Source organism: Tursiops truncatus, chromosome 20 (assembly GCF_011762595.2).
Source record: "Tursiops truncatus isolate mTurTru1 chromosome 20, mTurTru1.mat.Y, whole genome shotgun sequence".
NCBI classification, from domain to species: Eukaryota; Metazoa; Chordata; class Mammalia; order Artiodactyla; family Delphinidae; genus Tursiops; species Tursiops truncatus.
The window spans coordinates 43,569,240-43,590,697 of record NC_047053.1 but is presented as its reverse complement, the minus strand read 5'-3'; the positions used below and the strand labels follow the sequence as shown (position 1 = coordinate 43,590,697).

Below are 21,458 nucleotides of genomic sequence, written 5' to 3'. Positions count from 1 at the left end.
GTGCTACCCGGCACCTGTGTGTATCTCACTCATTGTTCCCAGGGGGTCAGGAAACCAAGTGAAACCACCCTTGCCCTGAAATGCTGGAGATCATCATCTCCCTCCTGGAAGCCCAGGAAACGTCAGGTCAGCCGGGAAAACAGAGGTGGGGGGAAGGGGGAGAGACTGAGAGAGAAACTGAGAAAGAGAGAGACAGTCAGGGGAAACAAAACAAGGCCTGTCGTGGCAGCAGAGAGGGCAACGTGGGGGACCCAGAGAGAAGGGGGTCAGGAAGGACAGCTGTCATTGGAACGGTGGGCAGCGGAAGCCTGGAGCCGGGGGTCTGGACAGCCTCCTGCTGGGCTGGGGAGAGGCATCCTCCTGCTGCCCCCTAATACGGTCTCCGTCATAGGAGGCAAATGCACCTTTGGGGTCTGCCCCCACCTCTACATGTGCAGGGCCCAGCAAGGCCCTCTGAATGCCCCAGGCCCCTGAAAGGCCTGCAGCCCCCCTGCCATCTCCAGCAGCATCCTGGTCTCCACATTCCTTCCCTGGGACCCTTCAATAATCAAACTCCCTGGAAGGCATCAAGGAAGGGTCAGAGGAGGGGCCCCTAAGGGAGAAAATGACATTTCGTCTTTAGTTAACTCGGCGTAGTTTGCTTTGCTTTAGCAGGTACCACTTGAGAAGGCCATTTTTTTTTTGGCCGTGCCGCGCGGCATGCAGGATCTTAGTTCCCCATCCAGGGATCGAACCTGCGCCCCCTGCAATGGAAGCATGGAGTCTTAACCGCTGGGCCGCCAGGGAAGTCCTGAGAGGGCCTTTTATGCAGACATCAAGAAGAAAGTCTGGGGACTTCCCTGGCGGCGCAGTGGTTAAGAATCCGCCTGCCAATGCAGGGGACACGGACTCAAGCCCTGGGCCGGGAAGATCCCACATGCCACAGAGCAACTAAGCCCGTGCGCCACAACTACTGAGCCCACGTGCCACAACTACTGAAGCCCGCGTGCCTAGAGCCCGTGCTCCGCAACAAGAGAAGCCACCGCGATGAGAAGCCCGCGCACCGCAACGAAGAGTAGCCCCCGCTCGCCGCAACTAGAGAACGCCCGTGTGCAGCAACGAAGCGCCAACGCGGCCAAAAATAAATAAATAAAATAAGATAAATTTATAAAAAAAAAAAGAAGAAGAAGAAAGTCTGTTGAGGAGATGGAGGCAGTGGCCTTCTGTGGCTGGGCAGAGGCCACCTCAGGTCACGGCCCTTGAGAGGGGGGTGGGTGGGTTGACCAATGTGCATAAGAGGAAGAAAGAACCTGAGCTGAGACCCTTTTGCCTTAGCAGACCTTCTCTGACGGCCAGCTGGCCAGGGAGGTGCTGGGGCTGCTGGGGGGAAACCTCTCCGCGGAGGAACGTGGATGGGGCCGGGCTCCGCAGAGGACCCAGTCGGACTCAGTCATCTCGCGGGGTAGCTGGTGCTGTTCACTGCACCTGACGGCTGCTAACCTGGCCACCTGAGCGCTGCAGCGAGGCCATGGGGGGCGGGAAACGAGCACGGGGTCTCTAAAGAGCTTAGAAGCTGGGCTCACTGGCAATGGCACCATTGGTCTTGACTCTGTGGCCAGCTGAAGCCAGGACTGAGCCCTGGGCCAGAATAAGCTCTTGGAGGTGCCTGGGTTTATCCGATGAGGAGGGGCCTGTGGAAGGGGAGAAAAACTCCTCCAGATGGATGACAGCACTCAAAGTTACACCCGGTTGGACTTGACACTGCCTTCCAAGCTGTGAAGGTACCACCGACAATGGGATGTTGGGATGGATGAAGACTCCAAGCAGTACCCTTGCCTTCCAACAGCCTCAGTCCGTGGAACCTGAGAGAGGGCACTTGGGGTCATCATTTACGGGCCCTGGAGCTTTGGGGTGAGCTACCCAGAAGCCTACCCAGAAGACCTGAGCTATCCATGCCTACCAACAGCCTTAGTCCGTGGAACCCGAGAGAGGGCACTTAGGGTCGTCATTTATGGGCCCTGGAGCTCTGGGGTGAGCTACCCAGAGGCCTATCCAGAAGACCTGAGCTATCCATTGCTGCAGGAGCAGGAAGGCCTAGCTCTGACCCCTTGGATCCCTGCAAGAGCAGGAGGCATGACTGCCCCACAGGAGGCCATGAGGCAAGAGACTAGGGGACCAGCTGAGGGGCGTGGTTCTCCCTGGCACCAGCCCACCTCTTAGGGTCTCCCACTGGCTGGGAGGGATCAGAGGAGTGTGGCTTCTTGCATGAGGGGAGTGCTGAGCTAAGGTCAGCGTACCTTCTAATCATCTGCTCTCAAATCAGGGACCAGATGGCCTGATAGGAGCACTCAGGCAGGAGGTGATGGCCAAGGTCAGGAGAAGTATAAAGGACGAGGGGAGGGGCAGAGCAGAGCGGGGCAAAGTGAGACCTCTGACTCAGGACAAGCAGGCTGCTGACTGGCTGTGACCTTGGGAGAGTCACCAGCCTTCGTGCCCTCACCAGGGACAGCGCCTGGCCTGGCCTCCCCTTCGTTCTGCTCCTCTGGGCTCAGCTGCATCCTGCTCTGGAAGAGTCATCACAAAGCTACAGCCGGGAAGCGCTGCCTGAGCCTTTGCCCGTCTCCCGCCCGGGCGTCCTCGGGCCGCAGCTTTGTCACCCCACACCTTCGGCTCAGGGTGGCCTCCACATCCGCAGCACACTCCTAGCATGAGGCGTGCGGCTGAGAAACAGGGGGTGTGGAGCCGGAGCTGGAGCAGCTTTAGGAGCCAAGATGAGCTCTCAGCTGTCACGGGCTCTGAACAAAGTGCAGGAGTCCTGGCCCTGCGCGGTTTATGGCTGCTTAGTGGAGGCGATTAGATGGCTGTCAGCAGCAGCTCACGCCCTCCCCCTTCATGTCTCTGCTGACACCACCCCAAGCTTTAGCCAGTCCTCACCCCCGGCCTCACATCCTTGCCCTCCTGGGCCTTTCTTGCTCTCCACAACGCGTCTAGCACTCACACAGCAGGTCTTCAATGTTTCTTGACTGAGACTCAATGACTGATGGACTTGGAGAAGAGTGGGGAGGTGGGATTGAGGACACGACTGGGAAACACGCCTCCTCATGGTTTCTTGTCTGGAGGGGAGCGCTGGCCTGGGTGGATGTCATGCCGGGGCTGGGCTCCAATGCCTCCTTCTCGGGCCGTACCACCAGCCACAGGTAAACCTGGGCTGGACCAGGGGAGCCTGGTGGTGCCCTACTGACCGGGACTGATGTCTGGATTCTCCAGTGGGTGACAGACGTGGTCAGTGCTCAGACACAACCACAGCTACGTGCCTAGAGACACTTCTCCGACGCCCCAGGAGCCTCTGGTGGGGTCCCTGCTGCACACCTCACATCTTCAACCTCTGCCCTCTCTAACGACCCGTCTACATCCCTGCTCTCTTGTCTGCACAGGTGGCTGATTTCTCCTGTGTTGGGGGAAGAGGAGTGTTGGAGGACAGGGTGGAATGGAGATGGCCATGCACATTCCTGTCCTGGGACCTTTGTCCTTCTTCCCTCCTCTTTCATCGGCTGGAATTACCTTCACGTGGCTGCACCCTCACTTCTCTCTCCTCAGACAGCCTTTACTGGCACCCCTCAACAACAGCCCTCCCTCCCGGGACACTCCATCCCCTTCCCCTGCTTAATTTTCTTTGCATCATCTGTTACTACATGCGATTAGGTTTGTGTGTTTGTGTGTGTTGTTTGTTTGTTTACCTTTTAATTATCTGTCTCCCCCACTTCATGTAAGTTACATGAAAGCGGGGACCTTGTCTGTCTTATGGATTACTGTCTCTCCAGGGCCTGGAACAATGTCTGGCATAGGTAGATGCCCAATAGACCTTTGTTGAAAGGAAGAAAGGAAGGGAGGGAGGAAGGGAGGGAGGGAGGGAGGAAGGGAGGGAGGGAGGAAGGGAGGGAGGGAGGGAGGAAGGGAGGGAGGGAGGGAGGAAGGGAGGAAAAATGGACTTCCTCCCGATCCCTCCCTCCCCCGGGGGCTGCACAGAGCTCCCTGAGAGGCTGGGAAAGCCCACCCCTTCCACTGCCACCCACTTCAGGTGCCCAGTGCTGTTTTGCCACCTCCTGCACTGGGCCAGTCCCCTGCACCACCCTGGCCGCTTATGCCTCCCACGTCTGTTCGCTCAGGGCCAGCAGCAGTGAAAGCTGGCCTGACTGTTTCGTTCTCATCGCTTCTCCATCCAACCTGCAGTGTTCTCTTGGCTTGTGGACTCTTGTTTATCTAAGTCTTGTTTTCCCAGACTTGGACCAACTTTGTGGGTCAGCCGGGAACCCACAGCCTGTGACACCCCTCAGCCCCATCCCCACGCATGCTGGAGGTCGCAGGTGACTCACCGTCTTCACTGGGAGCTTTGTGGTCAGTCCCCCGCGTGCTGCCGCTCCCGCCACCATCGCTGCTGCTTCTGCTCGGGCTGCCGATGATTTTCTGGCCTCCTTTGCTGCCCCTGAGGCTGGAAGATAGGATTTTCCCCCTGAGTGATTATTGTTCCATTTTAAACTCATCAAAGTAGCCATGTACTTTCAGATTCAAATCAGTTTTCTTTTCCAGCAAGTTGGGGCAAGTCCCCCAGGAAGCGGACCTGACGATGCCACCCCCGCTGAAGGATGCTCTCACCCTCAGAATACAGGTTAGCAGATGTGTCCTTCGAGTATTTGCCACCCGAGTGGCCATGCCCACCTCCCAGAGCTGGCACAGGGTTTGGTTCAGGCGTATGGATTCCTGATTCCTAGTCCAGCAGTACTGGTTGGGCCTCCTCACCTGCCTTCCAGCCAACACTCCTGCTCTCACCCTGCTGTCCCTTCGCCAGGTTACCCCTGCTCGCCCTGCAGCTCTACGATTCTATGCCATGCCCCAGAAGCCTTCCCTGACCCTCACATCTGGGTTAGGCGCCCTTTCTATGCACTGTTAGGGCCTGAAGAGAACAGGGCTGTGCCTGTCCTGTTCACTGTTATACCCAGTGTCACCCAGCGCCTGGCACACTGAAGGGACTAGATAAAAACTGTTGTAAAGAGTGAATGAATTGTGTGTGTTTGCATCTTACAGTGCGTTAGGACTGGGGAGCCCCATCTCCAATGCCTTTGGTATTCACTGCAGCCCAAGATTAAAGCCTCTGGCTAAAGTGTGTGCTGAACAGGAGTTAACTGGGTGTTTCCGCCTGCTGGGGTAGGGACGCTTTGCTGGGAGGGGCCGGAACTGCTGGGAGGCCCTCTGTCCTTCCCACACAGGAGCAAGGGTAGGATTGCCAGACAAAATACAGGGTGCCCCGTTAGATTTGAATTTTGGATAAACAGCAAATACATTTTTAGTATATTGCATGTCATACGTGGGACATACTTATGCCAAAAAAATATTAATTTCAGATGGAATGGGGCATCCTGGGGTATTTTCCTTCTTTTTAAGTCTGGGAACCCTAGCAAGGCAGACATGATGCGCCAGGTGCTAGGGGGTCTGAGGTCCTTCTACAAGGTACATTCTGTTCACTGTCTGGGTCCTTCCTGCTCTTTAAATGCTTTTGGGCAAAGAACAAGGTGAGCTCAAGACGTGGTTTCCCAGGGCTGTCACTCGCACACTTAATCCACTGTATCTCCCTGCATCTCAACCCCTGACCCAGGCTACTGGACTGGACGGTTAGGGAAGGCCTCTCTGAGGAGGGTATGTTTGAGCTGAGATTTGAAGGAATGAGCCAAGTGATGACTGGGGAAGAACGTTCCAAAGGAGAGTGGGTGTGAACTTGGTGAGTCTGAGGAACATAAAGGCTAGTGGAGTGGAGTGAGTGCAGGAAGGGAGGGGTTTACATGGAAGACCTTGGGCCACATCCGTGGTCTCCAGGAAGGGGACTTAAGGCTGCACTCCTTGCTGGTCACCGCCCCCAGCTGTAGGGTGGATGCTTCTCTGGCCTCCAAGGCTGAGTCTCAGCGGCAAAGATGGGGGAGGAAGGGAGTGAGTGTCTGCCGTCTGGGGTTAGGGATTCTGGCAGCAGCGGCAAAGCCACGGGGCCTGCTTCTTGACTGCAGTTTGGTGGGGTCTCCAGCTCTTAAAAATGGCATGGAGCCATGAGTGCTTAGAGCTAAGACCCCATGTGACTGGTCCCTGTGGAGAGCCACCTCCATGCCCTCCCGAGAGCACTGCTGGGAGCCAGGTGTGCGCTCCTTTTTCGGGGAAAATGCTGCAGCCCAGGGCCACAGGGCCACGGGGTGGGGAGGACGCAAAGGGCTCCATCTCACCGCAGCAGGAGTCTCTCTCCTGGCTTTGGAACGGGTTGAAAGCCCTACACCAGGAAACTCAAATCAGGTCCCCAGTGAGGCTCTGCTCCTTTGTGCAGCCCAGCCCACCCCAGTCCTCCTCAAATACGCAGGCCAAAGAACAGGAAATGGCTCCTTTCCAAGGACTCAACTCACAAGACACTTGTTGCCTGCTGTTTGCCTACCGGCCTGTGAAGGAAGCTGTTTCTTAATTTAAAATGTCCATTAACTCCCTCCAGCTGGAAAGCTACCCCAACAAAACTTCTGTTTGTGGCGGGTTTAAGCTTGGTCACTCTGAGGGCGGGGGCCCAGCTGGGTTTGCCCCATCGGAAGGTGTGCCCAGGGCAGTGGGCACCCTTAGGTGTCTTGCCTTGGCTTGAGAGTATGTTCTCTCTGTCAGGAGGTATTGGATCCCCAAGGCCCACCTTGGCCAGGGCCCTTGGGAAGCCCACAGTGCTGGGGCAGGGGGTGGGGGTGATGTCCCTTTGCCGAGGTTCTTTTATGTCTCCAGGGGAGGAAACCCCATTTCCCTACTACCACCAGGCCCTCGGTGAGTCCTGCCGACAGGAAAGAACCTTTTGTTCTGAGCTTGTAGGAAGTCTGAGCTGGACTTGTTATCTACCCACAGCACTTCCTGGATAGGGGCCTGGACGGGACTGCACTAGGGGCTGGCTCCCAGCCGTGGCCTTGGTTCCTTCCTCTCTTAGCGTCTGGGGCCGGGGAGGCTGCCCATGGCAAGGTCTAGGCCTTCACGAAAGGCTGGTGAGAACTGGTATTTATCTTTAGGCTGCTGGAGGGGGTGTGTGTGGGGTGGGCGCTATAGCCTGGCAAAGGTCCCTGGCTTGGGGAAAGGGGGCAAGAAATATCACCTAGTGCGCGCGCGCCGTGTGTGTGTGTGTGTGTGTGTGTGTGTGTGTGTGTGTGTGTCTGTGTGTGTGTGTGTGTGTGTGTGTGTGTGTGTGTGTGTGTGTGTGTGTGTGTGTGTCAGAGAGAGAGAGAGAGAGAGAGCGAGAGCGGGTGCTGCGGACACCTCCACCATCGGCTGCAAGGAAGGGGTGAGTCCCTCAGGGCTGCAGGACCGGCAAGGTAGGCCAAGGTCCGGCCACGCCTGACACCTAGTGGTCACCTGAGCCCGGGGCAGGGCGCGGGAAGAGCAGGGGGCCTGTTCTCCCGTTCTCCCGGCCAGCATCCCCCTTCCCTCTGCCCGGGGCCCGGCCCTGGCAGCCCCAGCAGCCCATTCCCCCTCAGCCTCGCCCTCGGCCTCCGAGTCAGGCCTGGACTTGGAGGCCTCCCACACCCACGGGTGGGTCGCAGAACCCCATACGCCCCCGAACGTGGCGGACCCGGGAAGCCAGGTCGTGAGGCCCGGATTCGAAGGTTACCCGCGCTCGGGTCCGGAGGCCGGGTCACGGTGGCCGCCGTTCTCGCGCCGCAGGCCCCAGCACGCGGGCGTCAAGGCTCGGGCCCGGAGGCTGGCGGGACCCTGTCCCTAGACCCGGGACCTTGGGGGGCCGGGCCCTGTCCCAGGTGCGCGGACCCGCCGGGGGCACTTCCGGTCCCCGCGCCCCCGCCCCCCGCCCGTCGCGTAGTCCGCCGGGCTGCCAACCCGCTGCAGCCGCCCGGTCGCCATGGAGACGCGGTAGCTCTGAAGTCCGCGCGGCTGGCCGAACCGGCAGAACAGCCCGGGCGTGGCGCGGGCAGCTCGCGGGCCAGTCAGCAGCCCGACGCTGCGCAGCGAGGACAAGGTCCGGGCTCGACGTCCAGCCAGGTAGGTGGCCGGGGCGGGTGGGGGAGAGTCGAGGCTCGGCGCGGAGTCGGGAGGGGCCCCGGGTGTGTGCGGGGGGACGGCGAGCTCAGGTGTGCTCGGCCTGGGACGGGACCGCGCCCGCGCCGGGACAGGCCGGGATCCCGGCGCCGCAGCCAGTCTTTCTCTTTCCCTCTCCTGCCTCCACACCTGACTCACCTCACCTGCTTCCCCCGGCTCGGGGCCACCGAGCAAGGCCCGAGGTTAGGAGCTCATCCCACTCCTGCCTGGAGCTGTCAGCCGTCGGCCCCGGGTCAGCCTCTGTGCCCAGTCTCCGCGGAAGTTAGCACGGAGCGGCAGGTGATCCCAAGTTTATGTACGGCGTAATGTTTTGCCCTACTCTAGAAACTAGGTGGCATAGAAGTGGATCAACCAGCATTTGCCACGACTGTTCTTTTGAAACCTGAGACCGAGCTGCCAAACTGCTTCGCTAGTGGAGCGGCCTCCCTCCCTCTGCCTCTTTCCTCTCGGCGTGAGATGTCTAGCTAGTAGAGCCCTTCCTTGTTCTCCTCCAACATCTCCAGCCTCTTGGGTGCAAGGAGTTTCCCGTTTGGGAAATCCTTACTCCTTGGGTTAGCCTTGGTAGCCCCTGAACTGTGGGTACAGGGGATGCAGAACTGAGCTGAGGAAGGGATCTGCTGCTGCCTTAGACACCTGGGAATGGTGGGGGGGTACCTCCCCTCTCTGTCTGCCCTTCCCCCCAGGGCACCACAGAGAGGAGGATCCAGGTGGACCCTGGAGTCCCAGACATGTCTTTAGGAGCTGGCACCCCTCCCAAGTCTTTCTCCCTTCTGGTCGCCCCTCTCCACTCTCACCCTACCTTGGCTTTGAGGATTTTCTAAGACTCATTAAATGAAGCTCTATCTTATCTGGATTCTGTTCCTTCGTTTTCTTTCTTTTTTTAATATAAATTCATTTATTTTATTTTTGGCTGTGTTGGGTCTTCGTTGCTGCGCGCAGTCTTTCTCTGGTTGCAGCGAGCGGGGGCTACTCTTCATGGCGGTGTGCAGGCTTCTCATTGCAGTGGCTTCTCTTGTGGTGGAGCACGGGCTCTAGGCACGTGGGCTAAGTAGCTGTGGCTCACGGGCTTAGTTGCTCCACAGCATGTCGGATCTTCCAGGACCAGGGCTCGAACCTGTGTGCCCTGCATTGGCAGGCGGATTCTTAACCACTGCTCCACCACGGAAGCCCAGTTCCTTCCTTTTCATAGCAAATGGAAAACAAAACAAACAACACCACCCTACAGAGCCGTGCTACCTTCTCATACGTATCTTGATTTCTCCTGTGAAACTGGATTGAGGCAGAAAATATAGGCAACTTGTAAATGCCGAGGGGAGCCCCATACAGAGAAGGGCTGCTACAACCCCGCCCCCAGGGCAGGAGGAGCCTCCTGGACCCGAGTGGATGCCCTGCTTGTCCCACTTCTTCCCTGCCTGCGCCACCTTCCCTTGGCAGGCAGAGCTTGGGTGGCTTCTAATACAAAGGGGTTCAGCAGCACTGGAAGAATTTGGTGGAGGAATTCACGCCAGATCCAGGGGTTTCTGCCCAGTGGGGGGATTCATGGTAGACAGAAGGCGGGGTATGGATTTATTAGAAGGGGTCGTGCTGTCTGCTGCCATCTGGCTCTCTGTGGCCCCAAACCTCATGTGTCAGCAGCTTCGGATGCATGACTCTTCCTAAGGTGCTATTAGGAACAGGTTTAGTTTTTGTTAGATTGCTATTTAACTGAATGAATACCTATGTGGCAGGCAGTGTGCTAGGCACTGGTACATATGTATCCTGTTTAATCTTTGCTACAGGCCAGTTAGGTGGCTCTCAACATCCCCCTACCTTATGGAAGAGGAAGCAGGCTCAGAGAGGGTGCTTGCCCGCCACCCCCCACCCCGGGCGCACACAGTCATGAACAGTGGGGCTGGCTTTGAAATCATATCCGTCTGACCAGGGCTGCATTGTGACTTTCCCCTTCCTCCATAAAAAAATAAAGAGAGGGCTTCCCTGGTGGCGCAGTGGTTGAGAGTCCACCTGCCGATGCAGGGGACACGGGTTCGTGCCCCGGTCCGGGAAGATCCCACATGCCGCGGAGCGGCTGGGCCCGTGAGCCATGGCTGCTGAGCCTGTGCGTCCAGAGCCTGTGCTCCGCAACGAGAGAGGCCACAACAGTGAGAGGCTCGCGTACCGCAAAAAAAAAAAAATTAAAAAAAAAAAGAGAATTATATTTTACAACCATATTGGTATAAAGATGAATATAATCCAAGCTGGATTAAAAATTAAAATATTTTTTTCAACCCTAGAAGTCTGTTTTTTCTTATGATTTTAACAGAAATCAAAACATTTTTTGTGAGTCCCCACAAGTACTGGGAGCCCCAACACTGAGTCCCTGGGCCCAGTGGAGAACTGGGCTCAGTGTCTGACTTCACGCTTTCTACCCAGGGGTTACTTGGGTGTGGGTAGTAAGAAAGTGCCCCACCTAACAGCTCAGCCCTCATTTTGCCTTTTCTTTGATCACATTCGAGGACATTCTAGGACAATTGAGTCATTTCTCCCCCTCACCCATCAAGAAAAGATCTAGCCCCCAACACAATCTTTTCTAACCCAATTAAAACCCTGCTTCGGATAAGGAGGCTGTGGTCAGGCCAGGCTCCCTGCTTCCAGGCTGTGGCACTTCTGCGGTGTCTGGTCCCCATAATGAGATTAGGCCTGGTGGCCTTTCAGTGAAAGCCGCTGGGCTCAGGGAGGGAGAGGGATGCTCGTAAGCACGTTCAAGCCCTGCGGCAGCTCCTGGCCCTGGTTGATCACATTAAGTGGAGTCTGGCTGCAGGTGTGTGTGGGAGGGGAGGGGTGACTGTCACAGCCCAAGGTCCCAAAAGCTGCCAGAGATCTGACATCCCCATCCTGTGCTCTGACAGGAAGGAGGGTGGCCGGGTAGGGATCCACAAGAGCTCGCCCTGGTTCTGAGACTCTGGTCTACTGGGCTGAGGAAGCCTTTGGGGGTGTAGATGGGCTGCTTCCAGACTGTTGACATTGCTGCCTGTACTGCTGCGCTGGGAACACAGGAGATCCCAAAGCAGCCAGTGTTCTGGTGTTCCACAGGAAAGGAGGAAAGGAGGCAAGGAGGAAGGAAAGGAGGAAGGAAAGGAGGAAGGGAGGGAGGGAGGGAGGGAGGGCAAGAGAATGTTCCCACTGTCTAGACTGGGAAATGAGGGAGCAGAATAAAAGATATTTGCTGGGCTTCCCTGGTGGCGCAGTGGTTGAGAGTCCGCCTGCTGATGCAGGGGACACAGGTTCGTGCCCCGGTCCGGGAAAATCCCACATGCCGCGGAGTGGCTGAGCCTGTGAGCCATGGCTGCTGAGCCTGCGTGTCCGGAGCCTGTGCTCCGCAACGGGAGAGGCCACAACAGTGAGAGGCCCGCGAACCGCACAAAAAAAAAAAAAAAAAAAAAAATCTGCTTACTAGGGAGTGAATCTCAACTGATTTCAAGGTTTGCAAATGTGTTTGTGGGTAAGTCAGATTCCAACCAGAGTCCTTGAAATGTCTTCTTTGTATCCCCCATCATCGGAAGCAGCCCCTCTGTGTACAAAGGTACGTCGTCAATTATGTTGAACCGAATAAGCAATAGGGCAACGGCATTGCTGAAGGGGTCTTTCATCTTCTGTGAAGCACAGAACCACTTGAGGCTTTGTCTTTTCTGTAAATCTGGATTTTTCACTTAGATCTTATTGGCTGTGATGTCACCTATGGGGAAGCTACAGGCCTGCCCGAGGAGGACTGGTCTTTCTGTGTGCGTTTTCCTGTCATCCCTCATACCTGGATTTAGAATCACCTTCAAATTGGAAGGGGCCACAGGGGAGACTGCTTAGGCCTCCATGAGTCCAAAGGTCATTCTTTATCTCTGGCTTCCTCTGGGATGCCTAGTTACCAGGGCACAGGGACCAGGAGAGATGCCTTTGGAGCAGCTGGCATGAAGATCTTGCAGCTAGTTTGTCCCCATCACCTCTTCTCTCTAACCCACCTGTTTCCATCCTGCAGCCTTTTCTCCCAGGAGAGCCCATGGGGGACACCAATGCTTGATGCTATGGTGGGTGTAAACTGCCTTAGAAGCATGGTTCCCCAAGGGGTGGGGAGGGCCCAGGAGGACTGGCGTGTGAGGGGAGAGGCCTTCCTGGAACCCTGCCTCCAAGCAGATTCAGATCCTCTGAATACTGGCTTCAGTATTCAGGAAGTTTTCCTTTCTTCCCTAGTTACTGGCCTGAGAAAGTGCAGAGCCACACCCCGAGCAGGCAACCCCTGTAGGAAATCCAAAGGAGTGGCCACCCCAGTGTGGTGAAGCCAGCGTGGACTGTGGTAAGTGCTCTGGGAGTTTAACTCATAGCCTGAGCTGTTGCGGCCTTTACTCTAGAATCGGCATCTGCTCTGCACCTTGTCTGCAAGGTCCTGGAAGGCGGGGCCATGGCTCATCTGTATCCAGCAGTGTCACCCCCATATCGCAGGCGCTTGATAAACAACTGAGTTGAGCACTTCTTTGCTGCAGCTGATTTGGGGCAAGTCATTTATCCTCTTTTGAGTCCCAATTTCCTCATCTGTCAAATTGGGGTAATACTCCTGTTATCACCATAGGTTATTGCGAAGATTGAACTGAGTACAGAGCGGGGCTCCTTACCCCTGAGGCTCGCAACTCCACCACCCTGGGGTGCAGACAGCACTAGGGTTTGGACTCTGAAGGGAATTCAGGTTGTGAGTTTTCAGTGAGGACATTAAAGCCATGTATTCAGTCACTGTGCTGTTCCCACGTGTTTTCTTTTCAACACCACCAAGCGAGTCTCCATTTCTCAGCAGATGCTCCTGGGTGTCCTACAATTTAACTCAACATTGACACTACCTCCCGGGAGACGGCGTCAGATCCCACAGGGCTCAGTCCTACAACACTGCCCCCACCCACTTCAGATGCTAATTGCAAGTCCAGGTTGTCACCTGTGCTGCTGAACAACAGGCTATAGATCAGAGCTTCCCACGGCCTTTTCCTCAAGTTCAATTAATTTGCTAGAGCAGCTCACAGAACCCAGAGAAACTTGCTAGATTGCTGGTTTGTTATAAAAGGATGTAACTCAGGGACAGCCAGATGAAGAGGTATGTAGGTCAAGGTCTGGAAGGGTCCGGAGCACAGGAGCCTCTGTCCCCGGGGAACTGGGGTGCACCACCCTCCCGGCATGTGGATGTGTTCACCAACCTGGGAGCTCTCCAAACCCCGTCCTTTAGGGGGTTTATGGAGGGCTCATTACACAGGCCCGATTGATTAAATCATTGGCCACTGGTGGCTGCACTCAGTCTCCAGCCCTTCTCCCTCCCTGGAGGTCAAGGGTGGGACTGAACGTTCCAACCCTCCAGTCACGTGGTTGGTTCCCCTGGTAACCAGCCCCACCCTCAGGTTTCCGAGGGGCTTCAGTAACAAGATGTAATGTTAACATAACAAAAGAAACGACTGCTTTGTCACCTGGAAAATTCCTAGGGTTTTACAGGCTCAGTCCCATATATTTCTTATTAATATCACACTATCATGGCTGCGAAGAGAAGTCTGATTTCTGCCCGACTCACGAGGAGGTTGGCTGGGGGTGGGGGGGCATCTGGCTCTGGCCTGCGTCACCACAGAGCGGCTCGGGACCCAGGAGGGGCAGTCTTTGCAGCCCTGAGCTCCCCCTCTGTACTCAGTGGCTACCTGGCGGGGACGCTGTGGCAGGTCTGCCGGGGCAGAGCACGTTCCTTCCAGTCTTCCTAATTCAGGGCTAATCGGATTCTGACTGCGCCCCAGGCTCTCGGGGAGGAATCTAATAAAGCAGAGGAGGACAGCATTTCTCAGTTCAGTACACTCTTCCTGTCAGAGTCGGCCCAGGGATGAGATTCCCGAGGGGGAGGTAGATGCGTTCCCCGCCTTCTGGGAGCTCACAGGGCCCTGCAGCAGAGAGGCTCACAGGGCTTAACGTGAGGCAGGACACCGAGGGTAAGTGCGTGCCAGGCCAGCCTTGGGAACAGAGAGGAGGGGGACAGAGTGGTGAACAAAAGGCCCATTTCAGGTCGTGGAGCAAATCGACAGAGGCGGAAGAGGAGGAGCCGGGGTGTGAGGTGGAGGGGATAACAACAGGCCGTGCTGCCGGAGCTGGGGAACTGGGAGCATCTCTTCCGAGTGGACGTGGTAGGAGAACAGTGGGGGCTGCCGGTGGGCTCTGGGTTAGGGTCAGTTATGGAGCTGGCATTTGACCACCACACGCTGGTGGCTCTTTGTGCCTGGTGGGGCTACATGACTGGGATCTGGCTTTGTCCCTGTCGGTCAGGCAGATTGAGGAGGGTAGGGAGACGGGGGCAGAAGCTCCAGGCCCTGCTGGGTGGTGGAAATGAAGATGGCCAAGAGGGAAGCGATGGCGAGACGTGGGGGAGAAGCAGGAGGACTCGGCACTGGGACTCGAAGGGCGACCTGGGAGGTCAGGGGAGGAGTGTAACTTTGGATGTGCTGAGTTTGAAGTGTTGGAGGGATGTCCAGGTAGAGATGTTAGTGGACAGTTAGAAATGGGGTTTAAATTTGGGGGAGAGGACAGACTGGCACTAGATTTAGAAGTCATCAGTGTAGAGGTGACAGATAAGCACGAGGGCAAGAGTTCCAGCAATATGGCTTCACTGTTGCCCACGGCTTCTGGAAACAGGTGTTCCCACCTGCCTTGGGAGTGTTTTCTGGAAGATGATTTGACAGAATGTATCCAAAACCTAAAAAAGAACCTAGCCCTTGCTCAGGATTCTATTTCTTCATTTAGGAATTAGACGAGTGTTGTACAAAAATGATCACAGTGTTGTTTATTTAGTGAAAGCTGGCTAAATATTTAACAACAGGAGATTAGGGGATTGGTTAAAATATGAAATAGCCTGTCATGTACTGACATGAAAAGATGTGCATGATCTATAATGAAGTGAAAAAAGCAGGTTAGAAATTGGTATGGTCACGTTTCTATGAAAGAAGGTACATGTATTTCCAGAAGAAAAGGATATAAATCAAAATGTTGATTACTTGTAATTTTTCTCTTTTTTTGCTTATCTGTATTTTACTGCAGGGAGGTGTGTTACACGGCCTGCCCCCCTTTTTAAAAAATGATGGAATTGCCAACAGTTGTCAAAGGTGGCAGAGAGAACTGGGGGTAAAGACAGCCCAGTCCCCAGGAGGACAAGGCCAGGCCAGCTGGAAACTAGTTCTTGAGCAGCACAGGGTACAGGGTGTGTGCTCGCTTTTGGGGGGACCCCAAAATTTGTTAGTTAAACATCTCTGCTCAGCTGCTGTTCTCTGCTGGTAATGAAGGAGAAGGAGGGTGTCTCCAGAGCTGCTGGGAGAGGCTGGGGCAGTGGGAGAGGCAAGATGGGATGCAGTGCTCGGCCCTCTGGGAGCTGCAGCAGCGTCTTTCTGTGGCCCCAGGCCGCCAGCACCGAGGCCCAGCAAATGGACACCATACTTGTTCATCATCCGCCTCCTCTCCTCCCATCTTCCAGTGCCTCTCCCGCCTGGGTGTGGGGAGAACCAGCAGGTTCAGCGGGAAGAGCTGGCACACAGGCCACCCTGAGCCCGGGTGAGGCTGTGGAGACACTGGGGACTGGGCAGAGGAGCCAGGAAATGCCTCCCACTGGCCCTGAGCCTCGCTTCCCCAAACCCCATTGAGCCCCCGGTTCCCTGTCTGCACAACGGGAGCAGTGACACACCTTTTCTCACAGGATCCCTGTGCGCTAAGTGACCCCAGGAGTTCTCACCTTGTAGATCTCAGTTCAGGAAGCCTGGCCTGAGGGAGGGGCGCAGGCCCACGCCCCAGGTGTGGAGGGGAAGACGAGGCAGGAAGGGAAACGGGCAGCTCGGAGGCTCTGTCGCCTGGTCCTTTCTACTGAAGCGGCTCAGAGAACATTCCTTCTACCGGCAGCTGCCCTGCAGCTCTCTGTGGGCAGGACTTCTTTCATCTCCAGCTGGGAGCTGAAAAAGCAGGCACGGGGGAGTCAGGTTCCTCATTTCTCACCCTAGATGTCCTTTATGATTCATCTGGAGGAAAAATTCCAGCACCTTCAAGGAATTTGCTCACTTCTCTGTTTCACCTGTGAACCCCACCTGAGAAAACCCAGGGCCTCCTGAAACAGAAAGTAAAGCACTGGCACTGGGCCCTCCTGCTCCGGCCAGAGCTTGGAGGACTTTGACTTGCTCCCTCATTGCAGGTGGAAGTGCAGCCAGGTGTGGGTCAGTCTCTGCAGGAAGGCGCCCCACCCCCGCCGGGTGCTCCGGGAGCACTCTCACGGAGGCCTGGGGTTGTGGGCCGAGGGAGGAGGCAGAGGTGGGCAAGGGAGGCCTGCGATGTCTTTTTGGAGGCTGTGGGCCGCTCCTCTAATCTCCACCATCTTCCCTGCAGCAGTCGCCTCGGCATAGAGCCGCCTCAGCATGGACAGCCCTGCCCGCCCAGCACCTGCCCCTGCGGCCCTGCTTTACTATGTGGCCTTCTCCCAGCTGCTGGGCCTGGCCGTGGTGGCCATGACTGGCACCTGGCTCGGTGTGTACCGAGGAGGCATCGCCTGGGAGAGCGCCCTGCAGTTCAACGTGCATCCTCTCTGCATGGTCATAGGCCTGGTCTTCTTGCAGGGAGATGGTGAGTCCCTGGGCGATGCCACCTGAGAGGAGATGTGCAGGGACCCTTTCAAACCTGAATCTGCCCAGTAAGAGAAGGAAGCTGGCCTGGACCTTGGGGACACTGGGAATCCAGATCCAGGGCCCCACGGCTGGTGGGTGGCAACTCCTTTCTGACTTATACCAGAGCTTTCACCTCGTGCTTCAACAAGGAGCATCCGAAGGTGTGTGTGCTGCACACAGAGGCCCAGGGGCTGGGCTGTGAGCAAAGCCCATCTTCTGCAGAGGCGGCTTGAAATTGAGGGAGAGAAAGTGAGCGTGAGTGTGAGCGTGAGGGTACGTGCGTGTGTGTGTGTGTAGACGCTGGACTTGGAGGAGCTAGAGCTCCTCTCTCTGGGGTAGGATTCAGGCCGTGGCTGGCCCCCACCCTGCCTCAAGGCCAGGGGGCCTTGGCCTTCTCCTTTTGGTAACAAGCAAGCTGGATCTATGCATTCTTCCTAGATGTGGTCCTGGTGACAGCCACCTCCTCAGCAGCACACTCCTGAGAGGCATTCCGCAGGACCCCTGGCCCTGACTGCTTCAGCCCGAAGAGGGGGAGTTAGCTTGGGGCTGCAAAGTTCTTTGAGAACCTGGGGTTTCCCAACCAGGGAGCCTGCTGGCTAAGAGTAGTGAAAGGCTGATCTGGCTTCAGTGCTATACAACCTGAGGACCATCATAGCTAAGAGGTGAACTCAGAAGCCTGGTGGCACCTTGATGTGACTGCACGATGAGCCTAAAACAAAGCCTGGGATACAGGACAGCTAAGAAGGGGGTGGGCGGTGCGGGGGCATACGGATCCTTGTTTCCTCCCCCACTTCCTGTGGCTGGGGTACCTGGACAAGCCCTCCCCTCTCCAGCCGGGGGTGTCTCCTCGCTGCCCTGGCAGGAAGGCCTCGTGCTCGGCTTAGCGCCCTGACATTCCCTTTCTCACGGCCCACCAGCCCTGCTGGTTTACCGCGTCTTCAGGAATGAGGCCAAACGCACCACCAAAGTTCTGCACGGGCTGCTGCACGTCTTCGCCTTCATCATCGCCCTGGTGGGTGAGTTCCAGGCACGGCCCGCCCTCCTTCCCCCACCTCTGCTGACTTGGGGAAGGAGCTGCTTTACTGTCCAGTCCCCCCTCCCCACCCCTCCTCCCCCTTCCGGGCAGGGACACTGGTGCTGGCAGCTACCGAGCTGGGACTGGAGCCCAGAAGTCCCGGCGGGTCGGGTTTCCCTTGGGTCACCGCACCCCCTCCGTCGCCATCAGCCCAGTCCTCACGCGACCCCCTCCGGCTAGGCCTGGTGGCGGTGTTCGACTACCACAGGAAGGAAGGCTACGCCGACCTGTACAGCCTGCACAGCTGGTGTGGCATTCTGGTCTTCGTCCTCTTCTTTGTGCAGGTGAGTCCTTGCGGCTCCACGGCGCTGGGGAGGGGCGGGGAGCAGGGCCCAAACAGGGCCGGGGCCAGGTGTGCGCACAGGCGAAAGGCGCTCCAGCCCGCCGAGCGCTGCCTCCGACCGGCGTCCTTCCGGCGCCCTTCCGGCCGACAGGCACGTGGATTTGGTCCCAGGCCCCGCCTCGGGGCGCACAGTGTGGGGCTGAGACCGGCCTAGAGCGCCGGCCCACGTTCCCCACGTGCTCAGCGTTCCCGCTGCGTCTCCGGACCGTAGGCCACCGCGCGGGGGTGGCGGGGCCTTTGGTCCTCGCGGGCGGCGGCCCACCTGGGGCGTCCTCGGGCTCCAGTCTCCAGCGCAGCTCAGCCTCCGGCAGCACCTCGCCTTTCCTCCCAGTGGCTCATGGGCTTTAGCTTCTTCCTGTTCCCCGGCGCGTCGTTTTCTCTGCGGAGCCGCTACCGGCCGCAGCACGTCTTCCTTGGCGGCGCCATCTTCCTCCTCTCGGTGGGCACCGCCCTGCTGGGCCTGAAGGAGGCGCTGCTGTTCAAGCTCGGGTGAGCGCCCCCTCCCGGCGGCTCTGTGTGGGGCCGCCGAACAGCGGCTTTTCTCCCAGTGGGGGTGGGGGTGGGGGTGGGGGTGGGGGGCCGGGGTTGGGCTTGGGATCGCATTGCATCTTGTGGGCCGGGGCGAATGGCACTCGGCCTAACGGCGACGCCTCGGGTGGCCTCGCCCTCCGCCCCAATCCCGCAGGACCAAGTACAGCAAGTTCGAGCCCGAGGGCGTCCTGGCCAACGTGCTGGGCCTGCTGCTGGCCGCCTTCGGCGCGGTCGTGCTCTACATCCTGACCCGCGCCGACTGGAAGCGGCCCCTCCAGGCGGAAGAGCAAGCGCTCTCCATGGACTTCAAGACGCTGACGGAGGGCGACAGCCCCAGCTCCCAGTGACGCGCGCCCCGTGCCATCCCGTCCTGTCCCCCGAGGCGGTCTCCGCCGTTTCGGGGCCCCGACAGGTGTCTGTCCCGCACCCGCCGAGGCTCCGGGGGTGGGGAGCGGGGGTGGGGCAGCCCTCCTCCCTGAGCGCTGATTTCCGGGGTTCAGGCCCCCTCCGCTTTCCCCTCCTCGCTGTTGCTGCCGCCGCCGCTGCCGTCGTGTTAGTCCTGCACAGACCCCCGCCCCCCTTGCCTCTGCCACCCCCTCAGATGGAGCAGCTTTGGGTAGGGTTCTGGGCGGCTGGGCCTGGTCGCAGAAGCACAGATCCTTAAAGGGGTTGGGGAGGGGGAGGCGGCTCCCCGCTCGGGGCAGCGGGGGCCTGGGCTGTGTCCGCGGAGAAGGCGGGGCTCAGCGCCGGGCCCGGCGAGGCCAAGACTTGCTTTGTGTAACGCCGAACTCCAACCAGGAGTCTTGCGGGCCCAGCCTTTGGCAGCGGAGCAAGTGATATTATGTGTAAAATATGCTGGTGTCAGGGCAGGGTTCCCCAGGAGAGGGGAGGGACTGGCCCTTGGGAAGCTCTGGACGCGTGGCTTGGGCCCAGCTGCGCTCTGCAGCCTTCTCTTTCTTTAACCCCTTAGCCCCAGGGCGGCTTTCTTTGCCTTTGGGGCCCAGCAGCCCGAAGAAGAGACAGGAGGTGGGCCTCGGCGGGCGCTGCGGGCCGTATGGCGCCTGCAGGGGCTCCCCTCCCCGCGGGGGCCGGCCTCGCGAGCCAGCTGCCCACCCTCGGAGCTCACTCAGGCGCTGCTCTGACAAGAGGCCCAGGACACAAGCCTTTTTGCTTTAAACAAAAAGCTGCCGCTGTTGCCCCCTTTCCCTTTCCATAGCGGGGGTAGGGGCTGCCTAATCAGGAGGAAAGCCTCATCCTCTCCTACCTGGGGCCCATCTTTGCAGGAAGTTGGGACCAAGTCAGAATCGGATTAATTCCCCCAACCCCATGAGTGTATAATGCTGTTAGCTGAGTCACCGTTTGGCTTCTGTCTAGAAATAACGTGATTACAGCATCGATCTTGTGCTTCTTGGACTTGGTGCATGCTCTCTCCTTGTTTTCCTCGTTTTCTGGGCTTTGAGGAGCATGACACTGTTTGAGACAAGACACAGTTTACTTAAATGAAGACATTAATAGAATTTCCAAATCTGACTACTGTTTTTTTTTTTAACGGCTGCCTTTCTCACACCTAAATGCTGCCTTCGAGAAAGGGAGCTTGTCTCCCCTATTGCCCAGATTTCTAAAACAGCTTTTGTGGTGGGTCCTGCCTCAGGCGATGCTGCTTCTCAGAGCAGGTGGCTGTGTTGGGCGCCTTACCAGCAGGGCTCCCTGCTCCCTTCCGTGGGCATTCCGGGCTCTGCTACAGCCCCAGCACCAGGGTGTCTCCGCACCCTCTTTATATCATACGCTCCGCAAGGGCACGAGCTCCGGCAACTCTTTGATCACCTGGTATGGTCATTGTTTACACGTGGGAAAACTCCACCTTAGACAAACTACAAGAGTACAGTTGTGTATCTCCGTTGCCAGAAAGGCACAGAGAGAAATGGAACCTTGGACTTGCAAGAAAAGTCTATAAACTGGCCTGTTTGCCAAAGCGTATGCTGGACGATTCATGAGCCAAAAAGCCTCCCCCCCACCCCCAAGCTGTTCTGTGGTGGTTTATTTTATTTTGCCTGTGGCCAGTCTTCTATGAAGTACAATGTAGTGTTGGTACAACAGATGATTCAATAAATGTCTACAGCAGGTCTCTTGTCTGTTATCTTCATTTACTGTGGCAATAAAAGGAGCCAGTGCTTTTAGCAGATGCATGAAGTTAGTCTACTAGGGTTGAAAGAATTTGCATATCCCCAGGCTGGGCACAGAAGGTAAAGTGATTAATGATATTTATGATGACACAGGCTCTGAAACAGCCCAGTGGCTGTCCTGACTCTGGACCCAGCGAGGGAGGCTCTTCCACACGGTTAGAGAGATTCTCTTCTCAACCCAGACAGAGTGGTCTGGAGGGTGGAGCCGTAAGAGCCTGACAAGGGCCTTGGCAAGAAGTCTCCCCGGTAGTCAATTAACCTTTTTCCCTTTAAAAACGTGTCTCTTCATTCCTTAAGAAGAGGAGCAAAGTTTTGAGAACAAGCTGAGATTCCACTTAGGTCAATTCCTGAGGCTCAGGCAGATGTGTTTACAGTAACGCTGGGTGCGACTCAGATCCCACCGGGATCTACCGTGTGCTCCTGAAAAGCACTGTCACTCGGCTGAAAAACTTACTAAGGGCTCACTATTGAAAGGGGCCGTGGATTCGCACTTCCTAGCATGCACTTTAGTTTCCGTATGGAATCTGGTCTCTGGCGTGTCTCAGCCAGAGCTTGAGAGGTCTTTGCTT

At 57.1% G+C, this 21,458-nt stretch overlaps 2 protein-coding genes across 19 annotated transcripts in view; one reads left to right on the top strand and one right to left on the bottom strand.

Annotated features, from left to right (window-relative positions):
• The window catches only part of ACE (angiotensin I converting enzyme), a 38,955-nt gene extending 31,174 nt beyond the window's left edge, over positions 1-7,781 (bottom strand). The window contains exons 1-2 of the mRNA XM_033847598.2: positions 7,643-7,781; positions 4,353-4,468 (exon numbers count right to left, since the gene is read on the bottom strand). The gene's annotated coding sequence lies outside the window, so the exon portion shown is untranslated. The remainder of the gene's footprint in view (positions 1-4,352; positions 4,469-7,642) is intronic.
• Positions 7,782-7,887: 106 nt separating this feature from the next.
• Positions 7,888-20,829, top strand: CYB561 (cytochrome b561). Of its 18 annotated transcripts, none has more exons than XM_073797537.1 (9): positions 7,888-8,028; positions 12,304-12,406; positions 14,131-14,249; positions 15,157-15,316; positions 16,104-16,307; positions 16,483-16,716; positions 17,675-17,773; positions 18,013-18,116; positions 18,861-20,829. In XM_073797537.1, the coding sequence occupies exons 6-9, from the start codon at positions 16,512-16,514 to the stop codon at positions 19,368-19,370; spliced, it is 918 nt and encodes a 305-aa protein (XP_073653638.1). In that variant the 5' UTR covers positions 7,888-8,028; positions 12,304-12,406; positions 14,131-14,249; positions 15,157-15,316; positions 16,104-16,307; positions 16,483-16,511; the 3' UTR covers positions 19,371-20,829. The 18 variants fall into 18 exon arrangements, with proteins under 18 accessions (XP_073653638.1, XP_073653645.1, XP_073653644.1 ...); XM_073797544.1 differs by adding an exon at positions 12,680-14,057 and having other exon boundaries at positions 14,131-15,316; XM_073797543.1 differs by adding an exon at positions 12,494-12,603 and having other exon boundaries at positions 14,131-15,316.
• Positions 20,830-21,458: the final 629 nt, after the last annotated feature.